The following is a 25718-nucleotide window of genomic DNA, read 5'->3' on the forward strand; positions in this document are numbered from 1 at the left end:
TAACTGGGTATTGAAAACATACATCAGCCCATATATACCTACTGGGACGCTTTTAAAAACGTCGGTAAGAAGTATTACATGTTGTTGTAGTAACTTGGTATTGAAAACATACATCAGCCCATATATACCTGCTGGGACGTTTTTAAAAATGTGGCTAGGAAGTATTACATGGTGTTGTGTAGTAACTGGGTATTGAAAACATACATCAGCCCATATATACCTGCTGGGACGCTTTTAAAAACGTCGGTAGGAAGTATTACATGGTGTTGTGTAGTAACTGGGTATTGAAAACATACATCAGCCCATATATACCTGCTGGGACGCTTTTAAAAACGTGGCTAGGAAGTATTACATGGTGTTGTGTAGTAACTTGGGTATTGAAAACATACATCAGCCCATATATACCTGCTGGGACGTTTTTAAAAACGTGGCTAGGAAGTATTACATGGTGTTGTAGTAACTTAGTATTGAAAACATACATCAGCCCATATATACCTGCTGGGACGCTTTTAAAAACGTGGCTAGGAAGTATTACATGGTGTTGTGTAGTAACTGGGTATTGAAAACATACATCAGCCCATATATACCTGCTGGGACGTTTTTAAAAACGTCGGTAGGAAGTATTACTTTTGACCAATACCACACACCCAGCGGTCAAATTTCATTTTTTGGGAGGATGGCAAGTGTTGTCTTTGGTTTAATAAGAAAAATTAGGGCACCAAGGCAAGTTGGAGGGGCATGAAGGTAAACTTTTCCTTTAAAAAAAAGGGGCACGAAGGCAACTTATTTTCTATCAAGTTTCTGAGACAAAAATTATTTCGCCTTGGTCTTGGACTCTTAATGTTTAATTTTGATTCAGATATATGCTATAATAATGTATTTCACAAGATTAATAACATGTAGCATATATGCTACATTTTCATTAAAATTTATAAAAATTCACAATAACACAAGTAAGTTGAATCAATGTGATAATTTTTGGTATTTATTTTGAGTACTTGGACCGCCTCGGTGGTGTCGTGGTTAGGCCATTGGTCTACAAGCTGGTAGGTAATGGGTTCGGATCCCAGTCAAGGCATGAGATTTTTAATCCAGATACCGACTCCAAACCCTAAGTGAGTGCTCCGCAAGGCTCCGCACTTGCACCGACCAGTGATCCATAACTGGTTCAACAAAGGCCATGGTTTGTGCTATCCTGCCTGTGGGAAGTGCAAATAAAAGATCCCTTGCTGCTAATCGGAAAGAGAAGCCCATATAGTGGTGACAGCGGGTTTCCTCTCAAATTCTGTTTGGTCCTTAATCATATGTCGCCATGTAACCGTAAATAAAATGTGTTGAGTGCGTTGTTAAATAAAACATTTCTTCTTATTTTGAGTACTTGGGCACTAAAGGGTTAAAATAAATGATTGCATCAAATATGCAGGCACGGCACAAGACTACTTCATCCTTCCTGCACCACCTATAGTAGGACTGCCACTCTCAGGACTGGGTTGACAGAATGAAGCTTCTTCTTCGTGACCGCAACATCCTAATCACCTTGCCAACTTGTAATTTTCAGGATTTTTTGGAATGGGGCATTCTCATCTATGGATTTTAAACTTAATAATTTAAATAACCTTTTAAAGTGAACAAAGTAACAAGTATTGTTATGAATGAACATGTACCAAATTCTAGCCAAACACGCATTTCGGTAGTTTTCATAAATACAGGAAAACCCACCAGGTGTAAAATGTTTGCATGTACCATGGTCAGATTTTACTGAAATAATGTTTAAAAGTCATATGTGATCAAAACTTGTTAAAATAATATGACACAAGCAAATAATTAACAAAAGTCCATTGGCCTTTAATTAAATTAGTTATCACTATCACAGCACTGCAGTATCACAGCACTGTTAAACACCAAATATGAAAACTATCCTTGACAAGAGGTTAAATCATTTAGAGAATTTCTAACCAAGTTCCAAATGCCCTTGAACTTTCCTTGGAGCCATGGGGACAAATACAAAAACTGATAAAAGAATTATTTTTTATTGTATTGCACAAGTATATTAAACTGATATTAAACATTATATACATTTATTTACTAACAGTTAGAAAAAATACTTTTTTGAAGGTCTTGAATAGATAAATGATTTTTGCTTTATGACAAACATTTAAAAGTCAACCGTCAAAAAGCTAAACTTCTGCATGACCTTTAAAAATGAAATGCACCCCTAACAAGGTCAAAGTTCAATGATCGGTATCTGAAGGACCCAGAGAAAAGTAAGATAGCCTCAAGCATACGGTATGGCTGTATAATGCTGGTGACTGCTAGCATGTTTGACTTTCTGACAATAGTCCTTTTCTTTTCTTTTTTAATTCAAATTTATTTTAGGAATAACACTAAATTTAGGAATTGACAGATATGGCAGACAAAAAGTAGTGCTAAATGATCCAATGCAAACAGAGTTGTATGTTAATGACAAATACAAATACATTTCATTAATTGCAAGCCTTGCTCCTGTAAGATTTCCCTATGTCCATGCGAACTCGTAGTAATCCCTCAATTGATTTTTTTCCCCACACAGATATCTGTGTACAGCCAACCAATATTCAACATTTTCACCTCACTTATCAATCATCTCCAACTTGCAGATGTAAAAAACATCCATATAAAAGCAGAATAATTGCTGATTTTTGCTACAATGCTTAGAGAATCTGGTCCCAGCGGATCCTATCTCTGGCAGTCACTGAAAGCAGAGAGCAGACCAGAACCATTTCATGTAGGGAGTGGTTTCAGCTTATTTCTTAACTTCTGAGGTAAAATTAGCCTCGTGGAGTCCAGTAGATAATGTTATAGTTGGTCTGAGGACGGCACTGAGACAATTGTTTGATGACTTTTGTGGCAATGGCTGGAAGACCGGTCAAACCCCGGAGGAAAGTCACATGGACGGCTGATACATACTTTAGAAAGGAAAAGGTAGGATTTTCATGTACCATATCAATGTTTATTGTGAATAATTAGAATGTTATAGTGAAAAAAACCCTGTTGTTACAAAGTTGATTAAAAAGGTATTGCATTTTACTTTTTTTTTCTTTTTTTCTTGCACTTGTTTTTATTTCATGTCTTTACTTTTTGTTTGTTTTACTAAATTCTTTTCCTTCTTTTTTCTTATCTCCCTCCCTTTCTTTTTTTGTTACAATATCTTTTCTTTCTTTATTATTATTTTTTAAACTTCTTTACTTCTTCCATGCATGCCTTTCATTTTCAATTTATTTCAATAATAATTACATGTATAGTGTGTCTATGGCCTTTTTTAATTGCTATATAAGTTTTAAAAACTAACTGCTGTCTATTGCCAGCAAAAGTTATATACATACATATGCATGTATTTATTAATCTTTGGATTATAATGTGTTTACTGAGTGGAAATATAGGTAAGAAAGGTGTGTTACAAAGTTTAAAAACAAAAAAGTTTGTTTTATTTAACGATGCACTAGAGCACATTGATTTTTTATTTTATCATCAGCTATTGGACGTCACACATATGGTCATACTGACACTATTTTTTTTTAGAGGAAACCCGCTGTCGCCACATAGGCTACTCTTTTACGACAGGTAGCAAGGGATCTTTTATTTGGGCTTCCCACAGGCAGGATAGCACAAACCATGGCCTTTGTTGAACCAGTTATGGATCACTGGTCGGTGCAAGTGGTTTACACCTACCCATTGAGCCTTGCGGAGCACTCACTCAGGGTTTGGAGTCGGTATCTGGATTAAAAATCCCATGCCTCGACTGGGATCCAAACCCATACCCTACCAGCCTGTAGACCGATGGCCTGACCATGACGCCACCGAGGCTGGTCAAGTTTAAAAACATTCATTGATGATCTAAGCAGCAGACCTCTGCAATAGGAAGGTGTCAGATTCATGTGGGGTTTTTTTCTGTTAACAGCTTATTTTACATTCATACCAATGACAGCTGACAAATAGTTAACAAATGTTCTGATGTCTGATAAAATGTATTTTTGTTACATATCTCAAATTACTTGTTTGTTATCTACTATTGATAAAGAATATATATGTGACTATGTTTCCCAGACAATTATTGAAACTTCATAATTGATTTTGAATTATGTATTATGGAATAGTTGTTATTGGCATTGATGTTGGTAGGTACTGGGTTCACATCCCAGTACCAGCTCCATACCTGAATGATTTTTAACAGCTCGGATGGGAAGGTATAAGACCACTACACTGATTTCTTTCTCACTAACCAGTGTTACCACTTGTTCTAGACAGTCATCCCTGGAGCCTAATTTAGGTCTCTCACAAACTACTGTTACCACTTGTTCTAGACAGTCGTCCCTGGGGCCTAATTCAGGTCTCGGATTTGGCAAATTAGTGTAACAAGTGTATTAATAACACAACAGCACTCTTTCAAAATAAAGGAGTTTGTTTGTTTTGTTTAACGACACCACTAGAGCACATTCATTTATTGATCATCGGCTATTGGATGTCAAACATACATGTATGGTAATTTTGACACAAGGGATCTTTTATATGCACCATCCCACAGACAGGATAGCACATACCATGGCCTTTGATATATCAGTCGTGGTGCACTGGCTGAAACGAGAAATAGCCCAACAGGCCTACTGACAGGGATCGATCCCAAACTGACCGCGCATCAAGCGAGCATTTTACCACTGGCCTTCTTCAAAATAAAGAAGTGAAAACAGTTTAATGTTTTCGTAACAAAACAACTTTCAGGAGTCATGTTTGAGTATGATGACCAGTGGACCAAAACAAGGCACAGCCACTTGGCCATGAGACTATGTTTAATTTTGAGGGCATTGAGGTATATGACTATGGCATTACCGCAATTTGCAACACTGAATCATCCTTGTAAGTCTTTTTGCATTGCACTGCGAGATTGCAAAATTGCAACAGTTTAGTGAATTAGACCTCAGGTAACCAAGATCTGTGCCAAGGACCTTAAGCATTGGATACATGCATGGGCATCAAGTTGAAACGAATGTGTTGCAAGATCATCCAGCTTAGTTTGGAGGTAAATGGTGAGAGGTCTTGGTGCCTTATGCCATAAATCTAAATTACAAAATTGTATCTCTGCACAAGGCAGAGTAGAAAGAATATTTTAGGCAAAGTCATGATTGCTTCCATAATCCACTATAGGTGCTCATCCTTAGAAGGACTGCCACTCCCTTGGATATCCATAACACGATGTTTCATTCATCCTGCACTGCCTGTAGGACAAATGCCACTCCAAAGACAAGCTTAGAAAACCCAAACTTGCACAGGACAGCTCAATGGAATATATCCAGCTATGATGGAATATATCCAGCTATGATGGAATATACACAGCTATGATGGAATATACACAGCTATGATGGAATATATCCAGCTATGATGGAATATATACAGCTATGATGGAATATACACAGCTATGATGGAATATACACAGCTATGATGGAATATATACAGGCCTAATACTGGCTTCCTCTGATGATGTGTTCGAGTTATCAAATGTTTGACGCACCACACCACCATTTGTAGTGTCTTACTTGTTGTAGCTGCTTAATATAGACCACTTTAGGAAATAGTTCCTCATAATAATAAATAACTCTTTGGTTTGAAGTTTGGTTGCATAACAACTACATTTGTATGCAGGTAGTATACTGCCACTTATAAAGCAGCAACATGTGGCAGGGATGCTGACTGAAAATGTTGATGGTCGACCTATATAGCTTTTTTTGCAAGGTAGTTGTCAAGGAAGAGACCTCCTTAAAACTATTGGTCACATGACCCTCTCGATATTGTTGATATTGTTGTATATAGGGCCTCCATGAGTCCAAAATATTGGACTTAAGTACTCAAGGGTCAAACTTGACCCAAATCAGAGTACCTGACATTGATACTAGATGATAATAAGACTAAGGAATAAGGTAAAATAGCATTATGCATCTTGATTCCAGTGCAGAACATGGATGCCAAATAATGCCATTAAATTGCATTCCACACAGTCAACTTTTCTTTTCCCTCCATATCTCATAGCCCTATAATGTAACCGATGGCAAGCATATGGCAAAGTGATGTAAAAAAATAAAATTAAATGAGAGTGCTCTTCCTTGCACAGGTATTCAAGTCTTGTGAATGGACGTGCGTCTTGCTAGGCTTGGCTCGTGTCCGAGTACCCGAGTACTCGTAGAGACCCTATTGTATGTATTCTGTCTGACATAGAAATTGTATTGAAAGTTCTGCATTGAGTAATGAATGATGGTGTGCAGCTGTGACATCCAGTAGCTGATGATTAATCAATCTATGTGCTCCAAAGGTGTTGTTGAACAAAACAAACTTTTAAAGCCCTAATACTGAACGCACATGAATCTATCTCGTACAGAACGTAGATTCTAGAATATGATTCTATAGAATCCACTTGACCTGTTTGCATAGAAAGTTTTTTTTGTGGGTTATGCATTATGAACTGCATATAAACTAAGCATCTATGGAATCTCAGCCGGAGAAATGACAGCTTGCTGTGTATCATAATTAGATCACTGACCTACTTATTACGCATCACCCATGAAAGACATCACCCAGTGCATGTTGAATATTATTACTTTTAATACAGTTCTAATGGGGAAAATATTCATGTATTTTTTTTCACTGAGAAATTTCAAACATTACACAGTCATGGGTCTCACGAACTGTTGTTATTTTTCATGACAATTTGAAATCTGAAATGGCTGCTGATTGGTTGAGAGATTTCTGACTTGTTCCACCACAAAATTTCAACCAAACCAGGTACAAATTATTCTTTTATGTTCTTGGCCATCACCAGTATACATTTTCATTTATTCCCTATAGTCCTTCCCACGGGGAACATCTTTTTTTATATAAGTTATTTATTTCTGAGCCAATTGTTTTATAAATTACACATAGAAATAGTTAGGTTTTTTTTTTGTTATTTCCAAAACAATTTTACTTTACTTATTACTTCAAACAAAGCTAAAATTATTTACAAAAAACATTTTTGTAGAAGGATACGATGGACTATAAGTATGTCATAGGTGAAATTAGAATTCACAAATTACATGTTGTAATAAAAGTGGATAATTTATTGGTTTGGGTTATAATACATAAGAAAGAAAGAAATGTTTTATTTAACGACACCCTCAACACATTTTATTTACGGTTATATGGCATCAGACATATGGTTAAGGACCACACAGATTTTGAGAGGAAACCCGCTGTCGCCACAACATGGGCTACTCTTTCCGATTAGCAGCAAGGGATTTTTTATTTGTGCTTCCCACAGGCAGGATAGCACAAACCATGGCCTTTGTTGAACCAGTTATGGATCACTGGTCGGTGCAAGTGGTTTACACCCATTGAGATAATACATAAGAATGCACATCTTCATTTGTTCATTTTTTATGTTAATGGCATCAAACGACCATATGTGATATATCATTAAATTGCTATGGTTAACACTTCAGAGATATATAGTCAAACCTGTCCTAGCGGCTACCTGTATTCAATGATCACTTGCCTTAAGCGGCCACTTTTTCCCCTCCGAAACAATTTATAACGTAAATGCACCTGTAATAAGCGGTCACCTGTCTAACGCAGCCAGCAGCCACTCAAATTGGCCACAGTAAATGTTTATGGTAAGAAAATATGACTATGGAAAGCATCTAATTGCCTCTGGGCAGGCTACGCTTGACATTTGTAGATTCACTTACTATGACAACACACCGCATGAAGTACAAATTAAATAATTAAATGGAAAGAGAAAACAAACTTGTTGAGAATGGTTAATTTAATACATTCCAGTTGCAGTTTTTCCAGAAGGAGGCGACATGTCAAAAGTTTATTTATAGTAAACTGTGAAGCACACATCCATTAATTAGCAGTACAGACGTTAAAACAAGAAATAACAACATGTTTTAAAGACTATATGTTGCAACCTGTAATCAGTGGCCACCTGTCTTAAGCGGCCACTTTTATCTACTCCCTTGTGTGACCACTTAAGACAGGTTTGACTGTAGTTAGTTTAATACCAGGTCATTGTGAGTGATTCAGGTCTTGTGGGCCTCTTGTTACAGTCTTAACAACAGTTAAGCTGATAATATATAATATTAATGGATATCTGCAGTGTTTGTTTTACAGTAGTAAATAGGAGTTGACATCTTGTTTCAGTCTTAGCAACAGTTAAGCTGATAATATATAATATTAATGGATATCTGCAGTGTTTGTTTTACAGTAGTAAATAGGAGTTGACATCTTGTTTCAGTCTTAACAACAGTTAAGCTGATAATATATAATATTAATGGATATATCTGCAGTGTTTGTTTTACAGTAGTAAATAGGAGTTGACATCTTGTTTCAGTCTTAACAACAGTTAAGCTGATAATATATAATATTAATGGACATCTGCAGTGTTTGTTTTACAGTAGTAAATAGGAGTTGACATCATGTTTCAGTCTTAACAACAGTTAAGCTGATAATATATAATATTAATGGATATCTGCAGTGTTTGTTTTACAGTAGTAAATAGGAGTTGACATCTTGTTTCAGTCTTAACAACAGTTAAGCTGATAATATATAATAATAATGGATATCTGCAGTGTTTGTTTTACAGTAGTAAATAGGAGTTGACATCTTGTTTCAGTCTTAACAACAGTTAAGCTGATAATATATAATAATAATGGATATCTGCAGTGTTTGTTTTACAGTAGTAAATAGGAGTTGACATCTTGTTTCAGTCTTAACAACAGTTAAGCTGATAATATATAATATTAATGGATATCTGCAGTGTTTGTTTTACAGTAGTAAATAGGAGTTGACATCTTGTTTCAGTCTTAACAACAGTTAAGCTGATAATATATAATAATAATGGATATCTGCAGTGTTTGTTTTACAGTAGTAAATAGGAGTTGACATCTTGTTTCAGTCTTAACAACAGTTAAGCTGATAATATATAATAATAATGGATATCTGCAGTGTTTGTTTTACAGTAGTAAATAGGAGTTGACATCTTGTTTCAGTCTTAACAACAGTTAAGCTGATAATATATAATAATAATGGATATCTGCAGTGTTTGTTTTACAGTAGTAAATAGGAGTTGACATCTTGTTTCAGTCTTAACAACAGTTAAGCTGATAATATATAATATTAATGGATATCTGCAGTGTTTGTTTTACAGTAGTAAATAGGAGTTGACATCTTGTTTCAGTCTTAACAACAGTTAAGCTGATAATATATAATATTAATGGATATCTGCAGTGTTTGTTTTACAGTAGTAAATAGGAGTTGACATCTTGTTTCAGTCTTAACAACAGTTAAGCTGATAATATATAATATTAATGGATATCTGCAGTGTTTGTTTTACAGTAGTAAATAGGAGTTGACATCTTGTTTCAGTCTTAACAACAGTTAAGCTGATAATATATAATATTAATGGATATCTGCAGTGTTTGTTTTACAGTAGTAAATAGGAGTTGACATCTTGTTTCAGTCTTAACAACAGTTAAGCTGATAATATATAATATTAATGGATATCTGCAGTGTTTGTTTTACAGTAGTAAATAGGAGTTGACATCTTGTTTCAGTCTTAACAACAGTTAAGCTGATAATATATAATATTAATGGATATCTGCAGTGTTTGTTTTACAGTAGTAAATAGGAGTTGACATCTTGTTTCAGTCTTAACAACAGTTAAGCTGATAATATATAATAATAATGGATATCTGCAGTGTTTGTTTTACAGTAGTAAATAGGAGTTGACATCTTGTTTCAGTCTTAACAACAGTTAAGCTGATAATATATAATAATAATGGATATCTGCAGTGTTTGTTTTACAGTAGTAAATAGGAGTTGACATCTTGTTTCAGTCTTAACAACAGTTAAGCTGATAATATATAATAATAATGGATATCTGCAGTGTTTGTTTTACAGTAGTAAATAGGAGTTGACATCTTGTTTCAGTCTTAACAACAGTTAAGCTGATAATATATAATAATAATGGATATCTGCAGTGTTTGTTTTACAGTAGTAAATAGGAGTTGACATCTTGTTTCAGTCTTAACAACAGTTAAGCTGATAATATATAATAATAATGGATATCTGCAGTGTTTGTTTTACAGTAGTAAATAGGAGTTGACATCTTGTTTCAGTCTTAACAACAGTTAAGCTGATAATATATAATAATAATGGATATCTGCAGTGTTTGTTTTACAGTAGTAAATAGGAGTTGACATCTTGTTTCAGTCTTAACAACAGTTAAGCTGATAATATATAATAATAATGGATATCTGCAGTGTTTGTTTTACAGTAGTAAATAGGAGTTGACATCTTGTTTCAGTCTTAACAACAGTTAAGCTGATAATATATAATAATAATGGATATCTGCAGTGTTTGTTTTACAGTAGTAAATAGGAGTTGACATCTTGTTTCAGTCTTAACAACAGTTAAGCTGATAATATATAATAATAATGGATATCTGCAGTGTTTGTTTTACAGTAGTAAATAGGAGTTGACATCTTGTTTCAGTCTTAACAACAGTTAAGCTGATAATATATAATATTAATGGATATCTGCAGTGTTTGTTTTACAGTAGTAAATAGGAGTTGACATCTTGTTTCAGTCTTAACAACAGTTAAGCTGATAATATATAATATTAATGGATATCTGCAGTGTTTGTTTTACAGTAGTAAATAGGAGTTGACATCTTGTTTCAGTCTTAACAACAGTTAAGCTGATAATATATAATATTAATGGATATCTGCAGTGTTTGTTTTACAGTAGTAAATAGGAGTTGACATCTTGTTTCAGTCTTAACAACAGTTAAGCTGATAATATATAATATTAATGGATATCTGCAGTGTTTGTTTTACAGTAGTAAATAGGAGTTGACATCTTGTTTCAGTCTTAACAACAGTTAAGCTGATAATATATAATATTAATGGATATCTGCAGTGTTTGTTTTACAGTAGTAAATAGGAGTTGACATCTTGTTTCAGTCTTAACAACAGTTAAGCTGATAATATATAATATTAATGGATATATCTGCAGTGTTTGTTTTACAGTAGTAAATAGGAGTTGACATCTTGTTTCAGTCTTAACAACAGTTAAGCTGATAATATATAATATTAATGGATATCTGCAGTGTTTGTTTTACAGTAGTAAATAGGAGTTGACATCTTGTTTCAGTCTTAACAACAGTTAAGCTGATAATATATAATATTAATGGATATCTGCAGTGTTTGTTTTACAGTAGTAAATAGGAGTTGACATCTTGTTTCAGTCTTAACAACAGTTAAGCTGATAATATATAATATTAATGGATATCTGCAGTGTTTGTTTTACAGTAGTAAATAGGAGTTGACATCTTGTTTCAGTCTTAACAACAGTTAAGCTGATAATATATAATAATAATGGATATCTGCAGTGTTTGTTTTACAGTAGTAAATAGGAGTTGACATCTTGTTTCAGTCTTAACAACAGTTAAGCTGATAATATATAATAATAATGGATATCTGCAGTGTTTGTTTTACAGTAGTAAATAGGAGTTGACATCTTGTTTCAGTCTTAACAACAGTTAAGCTGATAATATATAATATTAATGGATATCTGCAGTGTTTGTTTTACAGTAGTAAATAGGAGTTGACATCTTGTTTCAGTCTTAACAACAGTTAAGCTGATAATATATAATATTAATGGATATCTGCAGTGTTTGTTTTACAGTAGTAAATAGGAGTTGACATCTTGTTTCAGTCTTAACAACAGTTAAGCTGATAATATATAATATTAATGGATATCTGCAGTGTTTGTTTTACAGTAGTAAATAGGAGTTGACATCTTGTTTCAGTCTTAACAACAGTTAAGCTGATAATATATAATAATAATGGATATCTGCAGTGTTTGTTTTACAGTAGTAAATAGGAGTTGACATCTTGTTTCAGTCTTAACAACAGTTAAGCTGATAATATATAATAATAATGGATATCTGCAGTGTTTGTTTTACAGTAGTAAATAGGAGTTGACATCTTGTTTCAGTCTTAACAACAGTTAAGCTGATAATATATAATATTAATGGATATCTGCAGTGTTTGTTTTACAGTAGTAAATAGGAGTTGACATCTTGTTTCAGTCTTAACAACAGTTAAGCTGATAATATATAATATTAATGGATATCTGCAGTGTTTGTTTTACAGTAGTAAATAGGAGTTGACATCTTGTTTCAGTCTTAACAACAGTTAAGCTGATAATATATAATATTAATGGATATCTGCAGTGTTTGTTTTACAGTAGTAAATAGGAGTTGACATCTTGTTTCAGTCTTAACAACAGTTAAGCTGATAATATATAATAATAATGGATATCTGCAGTGTTTGTTTTACAGTAGTAAATAGGAGTTGACATCTTGTTTCAGTCTTAACAACAGTTAAGCTGATAATATATAATAATAATGGATATCTGCAGTGTTTGTTTTACAGTAGTAAATAGGAGTTGACATCTTGTTTCAGTCTTAACAACAGTTAAGCTGATAATATATAATAATAATGGATATCTGCAGTGTTTGTTTTACAGTAGTAAATAGGAGTTGACATCTTGTTTCAGTCTTAACAACAGTTAAGCTGATAATATATAATATTAATGGATATCTGCAGTGTTTGTTTTACAGTAGTAAATAGGAGTTGACATCTTGTTTCAGTCTTAACAACAGTTAAGCTGATAATATCTTAATAATAATGGATATCTGCAGTGTTTGTTTTACAGTAGTAAATAGAATGTTGACATCTTGTTTCAGTCTTAACAACAGTTAAGCTGATAATATATAGTAATAATGGACACACTGCAGTGTTTGTTTTACAGTAGTAAATAGGAGTGTGACATCCGCGTGTGTTGACAACTTAACACCGTTAAGCCCATGAAGCAACCAGATAATATGACGTAATGGATATGCAAGGCTGCTGCCAGCTCGGGCAGGGTATGGGGCTGCAGTGTTTGTTTTACAGTAGTAAATAGGAGTTGACATCTTGTTTCAGTCTTAACAACAGTTAAGCTGATAATATATAATAATAATGGATATCTGCAGTGTTTGTTTTACAGTAGTAAATAGGAGTTGACATCTGTTTCAGTCTTCAGTTTGTTTCAGTCTTAACAACAGTTAAGCTGATAATATATAATAATAATGGATATCTGCAGTGTTTGTTTTACAGTAGTAAATAGGAGTTGACATCTTGTTTCAGTCTTAACAACAGTTAAGCTGATAATATATATAATAATGGTATTGCAGTGTTTGTTTTCGTTCCCGAAGTGGTAAATAGGATACATCTCTCTTAACAGTGTTGATTTAATAATAATGGAGTGCAGTGTTTGTTTTTCAGTAGTAAATAGGAGTTGACATCTTGTTTCAGTCTTAACAACAGTTAAGCTGATAATATATAATATTAATGGATATCTGCAGTGTTTGTTTTACAGTAGTAAATAGGAGTTGACATCTTGTTTCAGTCTTAACAACAGTTAAGCTGATAATATATAATAATAATGGATATCTGCAGTGTTTGTTTTACAGTAGTAAATAGGAGTTGACATCTTGTTTCAGTCTTAACAACAGTTAAGCTGATAATATATAATAATAATGGATATCTGCAGTGTTTGTTTTACAGTAGTAAATAGGAGTTGACATCTTGTTTCAGTCTTAACAACAGTTAAGCTGATAATATATAATATTAATGGATATCTGCAGTGTTTGTTTTACAGTAGTAAATAGGAGTTGACATCTTGTTTCAGTCTTAACAACAGTTAAGCTGATAATATATAATATTAATGGATATCTGCAGTGTTTGTTTTACAGTAGTAAATAGGAGTTGACATCTTGTTTCAGTCTTAACAACAGTTAAGCTGATAATATATAATAATAATGGATATCTGCAGTGTTTGTTTTACAGTAGTAAATAGGAGTTGACATCTTGTTTCAGTCTTAACAACAGTTAAGCTGATAATATATAATATTAATGGATATCTGCAGTGTTTGTTTTACAGTAGTAAATAGGAGTTGACATCTTGTTTCAGTCTTAACAACAGTTAAGCTGATAATATATAATAATAATGGATATCTGCAGTGTTTGTTTTACAGTAGTAAATAGGAGTTGACATCTTGTTTCAGTCTTAACAACAGTTAAGCTGATAATATATAATAATAATGGATATCTGCAGTGTTTGTTTTACAGTAGTAAATAGGAGTTGACATCTTGTTTCAGTCTTAACAACAGTTAAGCTGATAATATATAATATTAATGGATATCTGCAGTGTTTGTTTTACAGTAGTAAATAGGAGTTGACATCTTGTTTCAGTCTTAACAACAGTTAAGCTGATAATATATAATATTAATGGATATCTGCAGTGTTTGTTTTACAGTAGTAAATAGGAGTTGACATCTTGTTTCAGTCTTAACAACAGTTAAGCTGATAATATATAATAATAATGGATATCTGCAGTGTTTGTTTTACAGTAGTAAATAGGAGTTGACATCTTGTTTCAGTCTTAACAACAGTTAAGCTGATAATATATAATAATAATGGATATCTGCAGTGTTTGTTTTACAGTAGTAAATAGGAGTTGACATCTTGTTTCAGTCTTAACAACAGTTAAGCTGATAATATATAATAATAATGGATATCTGCAGTGTTTGTTTTACAGTAGTAAATAGGAGTTGACATCTTGTTTCAGTCTTAACAACAGTTAAGCTGATAATATATAATAATAATGGATATCTGCAGTGTTTGTTTTACAGTAGTAAATAGGAGTTGACATCTTGTTTCAGTCTTAACAACAGTTAAGCTGATAATATATAATAATAATGGGTATATCTGCAGTGTTTGTTTTACAGTAGTAAATAGGAGTTGACATCTTGTTTCAGTCTTAACAACAGTTAAGCTGATAATATATAATATTAATGGATATCTGCAGTGTTTGTTTTACAGTAGTAAATAGGAGTTGACATCTTGTTTCAGTCTTAACAACAGTTAAGCTGATAATATATAATATTAATGGATATCTGCAGTGTTTGTTTTACAGTAGTAAATAGGAGTTGACATCTTGTTTCAGTCTTAACAACAGTTAAGCTGATAATATATAATATTAATGGATATCTGCAGTGTTTGTTTTACAGTAGTAAATAGGAGTTGACATCTTGTTTCAGTCTTAACAACAGTTAAGCTGATAATATATAATATTAATGGATATCTGCAGTGTTTGTTTTACAGTAGTAAATAGGAGTTGACATCTTGTTTCAGTCTTAACAACAGTTAAGCTGATAATATATAATAATAATGGATATCTGCAGTGTTTGTTTTACAGTAGTAAATAGGAGTTGACATCTTGTTTCAGTCTTAACAACAGTTAAGCTGATAATATATAATAATAATGGATATCTGCAGTGTTTGTTTTACAGTAGTAAATAGGAGTTGACATCTTGTTTCAGTCTTAACAACAGTTAAGCTGATAATATATAATATTAATGGATATCTGCAGTGTTTGTTTTACAGTAGTAAATAGGAGTTGACATCTTGTTTCAGTCTTAACAACAGTTAAGCTGATAATATATAATATTAATGGATATCTGCAGTGTTTGTTTTACAGTAGTAAATAGGAGTTGACATCTTGTTTCAGTCTTAACAACAGTTAAGCTGATAATATATAATAATAATGGATATCTGCAGTGTTTGTTTTACAGTAGTAAATAGGAGTTGACATCTTGTTTCAGTCTTAACAACAGTTAAGCTGATAATATATAATATTAATGGATATCTGCAGTGTTTGTTTTACAGTAGTAAATAGGAGTTGACATCTTGTTTCAGTCTTAACAACAGTTAAGCTGATAATATATAATATTAATGGATATCTGCAGTGTTTGTTTTACAGTAGTAAATAGGAGTTGACATCTTGTTTCAGTCTTAACAACAGTTAAGCTGATAATATATAATAATAATGGATATCTGCAGTGTTTGTTTTACAGTAGTAAATAGGAGTTGACATCTTGTTTCAGTCTTAACAACAGTTAAGCTGATAATATATAATATTAATGGATATCTGCAGTGTTTGTTTTACAGTAGTAAATAGGAGTTGACATCTTGTTTCAGTCTTAACAACAGTTAAGCTGATAATATATAATAATAATGGATATCTGCAGTGTTTGTTTTACAGTAGTAAATAGGAGTTGACATCTTGTTTCAGTCTTAACAACAGTTAAGCTGATAATATATAATAATAATGGATATCTGCAGTGTTTGTTTTACAGTAGTAAATAGGAGTTGACATCTTGTTTCAGTCTTAACAACAGTTAAGCTGATAATATATAATAATAATGGATATCTGCAGTGTTTGTTTTACAGTAGTAAATAGGAGTTGACATCTTGTTTCAGTCTTAACAACAGTTAAGCTGATAATATATAATAATAATGGATATCTGCAGTGTTTGTTTTACAGTAGTAAATAGGAGTTGACATCTTGTTTCAGTCTTAACAACAGTTAAGCTGATAATATATAATAATAATGGATATCTGCAGTGTTTGTTTTACAGTAGTAAATAGGAGTTGACATCTTGTTTCAGTCTTAACAACAGTTAAGCTGATAATATATAATATTAATGGATATCTGCAGTGTTTGTTTTACAGTAGTAAATAGGAGTTGACATCTTGTTTCAGTCTTAACAACAGTTAAGCTGATAATATATAATATTAATGGATATCTGCAGTGTTTGTTTTACAGTAGTAAATAGGAGTTGACATCTTGTTTCAGTCTTAACAACAGTTAAGCTGATAATATATAATATTAATGGATATCTGCAGTGTTTGTTTTACAGTAGTAAATAGGAGTTGACATCTTGTTTCAGTCTTAACAACAGTTAAGCTGATAATATATAATATTAATGGATATCTGCAGTGTTTGTTTTACAGTAGTAAATAGGAGTTGACATCTTGTTTCAGTCTTAACAACAGTTAAGCTGATAATATATAATATTAATGGATATCTGCAGTGTTTGTTTTACAGTAGTAAATAGGAGTTGACATCTTGTTTCAGTCTTAACAACAGTTAAGCTGATAATATATAATATTAATGGATATCTGCAGTGTTTGTTTTACAGTAGTAAATAGGAGTTGACATCTTGTTTCAGTCTTAACAACAGTTAAGCTGATAATATATAATATTAATGGATATCTGCAGTGTTTGTTTTACAGTAGTAAATAGGAGTTGACATCTTGTTTCAGTCTTAACAACAGTTAAGCTGATAATATATAATATTAATGGATATCTGCAGTGTTTGTTTTACAGTAGTAAATAGGAGTTGACATCTTGTTTCAGTCTTAACAACAGTTAAGCTGATAATATATAATATTAATGGATATCTGCAGTGTTTGTTTTACAGTAGTAAATAGGAGTTGACATCTTGTTTCAGTCTTAACAACAGTTAAGCTGATAATATATAATAATAATGGATATCTGCAGTGTTTGTTTTACAGTAGTAAATAGGAGTTGACATCTTGTTTCAGTCTTAACAACAGTTAAGCTGATAATATATAATATTAATGGATATCTGCAGTGTTTGTTTTACAGTAGTAAATAGGAGTTGACATCTTGTTTCAGTCTTAACAACAGTTAAGCTGATAATATATAATATTAATGGATATCTGCAGTGTTTGTTTTACAGTAGTAAATAGGAGTTGACATCTTGTTTCAGTCTTAACAACAGTTAAGCTGATAATATATAATATTAATGGATATCTGCAGTGTTTGTTTTACAGTAGTAAATAGGAGTTGACATCTTGTTTCAGTCTTAACAACAGTTAAGCTGATAATATATAATATTAATGGATATCTGCAGTGTTTGTTTTACAGTAGTAAATAGGAGTTGACATCTTGTTTCAGTCTTAACAACAGTTAAGCTGATAATATATAATATTAATGGATATCTGCAGTGTTTGTTTTACAGTAGTAAATAGGAGTTGACATCTTGTTTCAGTCTTAACAACAGTTAAGCTGATAATATATAATATTAATGGATATCTGCAGTGTTTGTTTTACAGTAGTAAATAGGAGTTGACATCTTGTTTCAGTCTTAACAACAGTTAAGCTGATAATATATAATATTAATGGATATCTGCAGTGTTTGTTTTACAGTAGTAAATAGGAGTTGACATCTTGTTTCAGTCTTAACAACAGTTAAGCTGATAATATATAATAATAATGGATATCTGCAGTGTTTGTTTTACAGTAGTAAATAGGAGTTGACATCTTGTTTCAGTCTTAACAACAGTTAAGCTGATAATATATAATAATAATGGATATCTGCAGTGTTTGTTTTACAGTAGTAAATAGGAGTTGACATCTTGTTTCAGTCTTAACAACAGTTAAGCTGATAATATATAATATTAATGGATATCTGCAGTGTTTGTTTTACAGTAGTAAATAGGAGTTGACATCTTGTTTCAGTCTTAACAACAGTTAAGCTGATAATATATAATAATAATGGATATATCTGCAGTGTTTGTTTTACAGTAGTAAATAGGAGTTGACATCTTGTTTCAGTCTTAACAACAGTTAAGCTGATAATATATAATATTAATGGATATCTGCAGTGTTTGTTTTACAGTAGTAAATAGGAGTTGACATCTTGTTTCAGTCTTAACAACAGTTAAGCTGATAATATATAATATTAATGGATATCTGCAGTGTTTGTTTTACAGTAGTAAATAGGAGTTGACATCTTGTTTCAGTCTTAACAACAGTTAAGCTGATAATATATAATAATAATGGATATCTGCAGTGTTTGTTTTACAGTAGTAAATAGGAGTTGACATCTTGTTTCAGTCTTAACAACAGTTAAGCTGATAATATATAATATTAATGGATATCTGCAGTGTTTGTTTTACAGTAGTAAATAGGAGTTGACATCTTGTTTCCAAACCTGGTACACTCTTCTGTTGAGGGGCGGGATCTAGTCCAGTAGTAAAAGCATTCGCTTGATGCGCAGTCGGTTTGGGATCGATCCCCGTCGGTGGACCCATTGGGCTATTTCAGTGTACCACAACTGGTATGTACTACCCTGTCTGTGGGATGGTGCATATAAAAGATCCCTTGCTACAAATGGAAAAATGTAGCAGGTTTCATTTCTAAGACTACGTCTATATTACCAAATGTTTGACATCCAATAGCCAGTGATTAATAAATCAATGTGCGCTAGTGGTGTAATTAAACAAAACAAACTTGAACTGTTTTGTTGTTCTGGGCATCGTTTTACAAAGCAGTTTTAATGCTAAGATCACCTTAAATGCATAGCTATCTGAAACCATTACGGTGATCTTAGTGCTGAGATAACTTTGAAGAACAGGGCCCTGGACTCGTGCCTACTACATGCCATTTATGTGCAGATTAAGTTTACACAAGTTTGAGTTTTAATCTTACAATAACAGAGGTCAAGTTAATACAAATAGTTATCAGTTAGCTTTCGGGGCAATGTTTCTGCTTTTTAAACTTCTGTCTATATATATGTGGGAAAAAATAATGTGTAACGGTTCAGGGGCCTATTGGTTAGGACCAGTTAGTTTAGTATGAGATACACACTTTTATTATCAGTAAAGTTAAAGAAAATAATAATATTCAACCAAAAAATAAACCATACAACTTTATTTCATTTTGAATCATGATTCCATATTGTAAATATCTTTGTAGTTAAGAAATATACTGATGGAAAGAAATAAGGGAACACACAAGTAATGACAGCAAATATTGACTGCAACCAGAACTCTTGTACACAGTGTTAGACATAGAGATTATTACACAAGTGTGTGTGTCATACTGATTTTACAAAACGAGTGTCGGGATTTTTGTATTGCCTGAGTGAGAGCGAGGGTAATACATGAATCCTGACACAAGTTTTGTCAAATCAGTATGACTCAAAAGCAAGTGTAATAATTTCTTTATTATCCATATTGGTATTGTTATCAAGGACTGTCTCAAAATGTTTCATCCACAACTAGAAGGAGATGACGAAATGACTGAATATTTCACATGCACAGTCAGCATGGACTGGGGAAGACATGTTATGAAGTCGCTTCCTAAAATTATATCATTACATGTGTGCTTTGTATGATTATTATTGACTCAGTTTTGTTGAACCATGTTAATAATAAAGCTCATTATGGTACTAATATTCATCCCCATATTAGTGACAGTCAGTGCCACATTATATCTTTGTATTTTACACAGATATAACTACACTAGTAATGAATTAAATTTGATCTAAAATACCATGTGTTCCATTATTTCTTTCCATCAATATATATTACTTTGCAAGAACACTTGGAAACTCTTGCTCACTTTGTCGGAGGAATGCTAATCCCAAAACTGGTTATAGACAGTGCTCTATAGACATTTAGACTAATAGAATCTATCACTGTTGTGAGGTATAGATACGGCAATTCCAACCCGAGGGACAAAATGTTTTTGTGAGGGCCGAGGTTTATTGGGTTGGAATTGCCTTATCTATACCTCACAATGGTGATTGATTCTTTTTCTTGCCCATTTAATTATAGTAACAAAACATTAATTTTGTAAGATACGTACGGTTTGTTTATTGTTGAAACGATTCTTAAACATTTCACCTACAAACAATGAAACTCATTTAATCATACGCTGAAAAATATAGTCCAACTTATGCAACAACATAAAAATGCAACAACTTGATAATAAATATAAAGTTGAAAATATTAATTTGTTTAAATATTTTTAAAACAATGATACAATGTGAAATGGCACACATAATTTTTAAAACCATGAGTTATGATGTCAATCGTTGTAAAACACGAGTTATGATGTCAGGCATATGTAGAAATCGTCTAGCCCTCGGGTTAGACAGATTTATCTAGTCCTACGGTCAGACAGATTTTTCTAGCACTGTGCCAAAGCTGGATAACTCTGTCCAGTGGGCAAGAAATGGAAATCCACAAATCACTGTCCAAACAGTGACGATATCTGATGTTTATGAAGAGTGAGCATATCGTGCCTGGGCACCAGATCCAAACAGTGACGATATCTGATGTTCATGAAGAGTGAGCATATCGTGCCTGGGCACCAGATCCAAACATTGACGATATCTGATGTTCACGAAGAGTGAGCATATCGTGCCTGGGCACCAGATCCAAATAGGGACAATATGTGATGTTCATGAAGAGTGAGCATATCGTGCCTGGGCACCAGATCCAAACAGTGACGATATCTGATGTCCATGAAGAGTGAGCATATCATGCCTGGGCACTAGAGGAACATGCCAGTAACACTGACAAGTCTGTTATATGAAATTAATGTAAAAGTTCTCCACCAAAAATGGAAAAAACAAACACATACATTATAGGTAAGACATTATTTCAGTCAGCATTATAGCAGGAAATGGCCTCTTAACTTTTTACGCTCTAGCCAGTGCATCATAACTGGTACATCAAAGGCAGTGGTATGTGCTATTCTGTCTGTGGGACGGTGCATATAAAAGATCCCTTGCTGCTAATCGAAAAGAGCAGCCCATGAAGTTACGACAGCGGGTTTCCTCCCTCAATATCTGTGTGGTCCTTCACCATATGTCCGACACCATATAACTGTAAATAAAATGTGTTGAGTACATCGTTAAATAAAACATTTCCTTCCTTCCTAACTTTCTACCGTAAGACTTTTTGACTGAATCCCAATTTCCTGTTCCTTGGGTATATCATATAATGAAGTTTGAGACAATGAAAATATATTTGCCTAAAACAAGTAATGAGAGGTGGCTGAAGCAGATATAAATAGAGAAATCTTTACCAACTAGCAGGGATCTTTAATTAAAAACTCTGGACTTTATCAAGCATGACAGAAACGTATTAATTTTAAGATACCTGATGTTAACACCAGACTTAAACAGTTGGCATCTGTTTGAAACCACTAGCCAGTACCATACTCTGCGGCCTTTAGCTGAATTTCTTCAGAAACCTCCACTAATTAACTGTCTGTTGCGGTGATCATATTCTGTGAAACAATATTGGACACACTAAAATCAACCGATAACACTTCGTGAAAGGTCATGCGGTAGAACATCTGTAGTGGTCTGCTGAACTAAATCACAATTTTATTGCTGATCATCGAAGCACTTTCAAATCTTGTTCTGTTTTTTATTTTATTTTATTACTTATTACGGGGTTTTTTTAATGACCAGGTAGTTGTGAAACTTGGGACAATCAATAAAGGTGATCAGGAAATTGTTACATATTTGCAATATTCTTAATACATATTCTGTGAAACAATATTATCTCACCAAAATATATTAACACATTTTGGTATAAGGTTGTGCAGTTAAATATCCATGGATGTCTGCTAAACTAGTAATAAATCACAATTTTATTATTGATCATTAAAAATGCTTTATTAAATTATCCTGCTCTGTTGTTTCTTTGTTTTATTGGGGTTGGGTTTTTTTATGGGGGGTTTTGTGGGGTTTTTTTGTGGGGTTTTTGTTTTGTTTTTTATGGTTGTTTTTTGTGACAAGATAAAATTAAGGAGGACAAAACCATACGTTAGTAATAACTTGGGACAATCAATAGACAATAACACTTTCTCAAAGATCATGCAATAAAATATCTGTAAATATCTCCCCCACTAAATCAGTTTTATTTTTGATCATTTAAACACTTTCAAATCTTAAGCATTTTTTTTTTCTTCCTTCTTTTTTTAATAATAACCAGACAGTAGTGCATGAGTCAGTAGAAGTGAAAATCAAAATTGTTACATATTTGCAATATTCTTAACATATTTTCTGTGAAACCATATCTCAGACACACCAAACTCTATTAATACACTTTGCAAAAGGTCATGTAGCAGAACATCTGCCAAACTAAATCACAACTTTATTGTTGATCATTTAAACACTTTAATATTATTCTTCTTCATTCAATTTTTTATTATTATTTTTTTTGTGTGTATAAGGTTTTTTTGGGGTATCTGTTTTTTTATGACCAGATGAAAGCAAGGCGAACAGACCATAAGTAAGCCATAAAACTTGGGCCAATCAATAGACATGGTCGTGAAATAGTTATATATTTGCAATATTCTTAATGCAATCTGTTGTACGTGAATTATGCTGACGTAGTCAAACTGCTGGCTTGCACAGCAGTCACCTAGCAAGTCATTGTTATTCATCAGGCCATTTCTGACAGATTTCTCTCGTATTTTACAATAAACTCACTCGGAAGCCTAACTGGCTAGCCTAGCAAGACTCCAGTGATAATCTGTAGTGACCACAAAATACACATTCTTTTAGTGCTAACGGTCCCTTGCTTTTCATTTGTAATCAGTTGTCACAGTGTGTTTAACCCTCCAGGTGTGCAAGGTATGTACGTACCCTTTTCAGAGCTCTGTAAACTGAACAGTAGGTGAAATAAAGTTGCTGGACTATTCTTGACAGTGGATGTGTTCTGCGGTTTTCAGTGGTGTTTGTTTTAGGATGTAATATATGTCATTTTGGTCATTCCAGAAAGAACTTGTGTTGAGAAGGAATTACGTGGTTTGTGATTTTGCAATATGATGTTTGCATATTGCATCTTTTATGTCTATTTTTCATTCTGGTGTAGATTATGTAAGGAGCTCTGTTGGTTTTTATTATGGAAACAGTTTCAGATATGTTTTATTTTATTTATTTAACGACACACTCAACACATTTCATTCATGGTTATATGGCGTCGGATGTTTTAGATATATGCAGTTGATAATTGCCAAAATAATTATTATATGCTGAGTTTTTAAAATGACTTTGCAGAAACTGTTTGTAGATTAGGAGATTTATTTGTTTTCTCATGGATTCTGTTCTACATGTAGCTCAGTTGTAAAGCATTCACCTGACTTGTGATGGGTTGTAGGATCGATCACCCTCGATGGACTTGGGTTTTACCCCATCCCAAATAGTACCTCATGACTAGTACATCAAAAGCCATAGTATGTACTATCCCGCCGATGGAAAAGTGCTGTGTTTTTAGTAAGAGTATCATGTAGCAGTGGAAGATTTCCTCTTTCTTTCTCAGGTGTCCAAATAACAATGGTTTAAACAGTGAATAGTCATTGAAAAACAATATGCTTCCTTCTCTAAAAATACTTTCCCTTCTAACCAGTGCCTCATGAATGGTATATCAAAGGCTGTGTTAAGTGCTGTTCTGTCTGGGAAAGTACATATAAAAGACCCTTTCTGCTAATGGACAAATGTAGCGGGTTTCCTCTGAAGACTACTTGTCAGAATTACCAACAAATGTTTGACATCCAATAGCTGATGAATAATTAATCAATATGCTCTAGTGGTGTTGTTAAACAAAACAAACTTTACTATGAAATATTCCTTTCCTTTTCTGTTCTAGAGACATCCAGTAAATAAAGAGTGTTTTTTTTCTTCATTGATCGATTTGGAGATATCCTAGTGAAGTATTGAAACTTTCCTGCTTACATAACGTCAGATCTTAAATGGCAAAAGAGCGGGTTGATTGACCATCTAGTAACTGAATTTGTTGAAGGAAAATCCATTTTTCTTGACATGTTTTTAGTGGAAACAAACTGAGAAATCAATAGGAATACTTGTTCCATGAATTCTTTGCAATCCTTTTTTTTTGTTGAGGGGGATTTGTCTGTTTTATTGGCTTCCTTATCTAAAATGTTCTGTAAACATATGGTTAAGAAGTTGGTGAACTGTTGGTATCCTTGTTAACACATTATTTGTTGATTTAATGAAAGATGCATCTTGTAACGTAGATGTATCAATTATTTTGTCATTTTTATTTTAAATTCCGTAATATAACAAATTGGAAATGTCTTAGAAAACATTAATTTATTTCTATATCTTGTAAAAGTAATTAAAATATGCTTAACTATACTTCTTTAATTAACATGTTATTGGAATATTAAATTGTAAATGTTGAAATCATTTTAAAATATAGCATTGCCTAGATAGAAGAAGAAGAAGAAGGAAATGTTTTATTTAACGACACACTCAACACGTTTTATTGACGGTTATATGGCATCAGACATATGGTTAAAGACCACACAGATATTGAGAGAGGAAACCCACTGTCACCACTTCATGGGCTACTCTTTTCGATTAGCAGCAAGGGATCTTTTATATGCACCATCCCATAGACAGGATAGCACATACCATGGCCTTTGATGTACCAATCATGGTGCACTGGCTGGAGTGAGAAATAGCCCAATGGGCCCACTGATGGGGATTGATCCCAAACTGACTGCATATCAAGTGAGCGCTTTACCAATGGGCTACGTCTCGCCCCTGTCTAGATAGAGACTGTTTTGATGCAAAAATATTTAAATTATATAATGTAAAGATGTTTACATTATATAAAAGTTAAAGAATTGTTTGAATTTAAATATATGCAACATATATTACTTTGAAACATTTCAAATTTTATTTTTGACTCTCGTGTACAAATTTAAAATCCTAAACATTTCTGCCAATGTTTAATCCATACCTGTGACATCATACTATTTTTCAAGAATCAACACCTGCCAAACAATGCAATTTGAACTTTTTATGCATTCAGGTCTGGGATTCGAAATCATAACTGACAGAAGCTATTCATTGTAAACAAGTACAACATTTTAGCCTACTAGGCCAGACATCTGCATC

General features: G+C 33.0%; 1 protein-coding gene across 4 annotated transcripts in view; it reads left to right on the forward strand.

Annotated features, from left to right (window-relative positions):
- Positions 1 to 25718, forward strand: part of LOC121372495 (four and a half LIM domains protein 2-like) — a 148123-nt gene that overhangs the window by 15998 nt on the left and 106407 nt on the right. Inside the window, exon 1 of one of the 4 annotated variants that reach the window (XM_041498839.1) lies at positions 2755 to 2961. The exons of the other annotated variants lie outside the window; for them this stretch is intronic. Within the exon in view, the coding sequence (XP_041354773.1) occupies positions 2875 to 2961 (87 nt within the window). The 5' untranslated portion in view covers positions 2755 to 2874. Of the gene's footprint in view, positions 1 to 2754; positions 2962 to 25718 lie in introns of those variants that run through there. 4 annotated transcript variants of the gene reach the window in all.

Source organism: Gigantopelta aegis, chromosome 4 (assembly GCF_016097555.1).
Source record: "Gigantopelta aegis isolate Gae_Host chromosome 4, Gae_host_genome, whole genome shotgun sequence".
NCBI classification, from domain to species: Eukaryota; Metazoa; Mollusca; class Gastropoda; order Neomphalida; family Peltospiridae; genus Gigantopelta; species Gigantopelta aegis.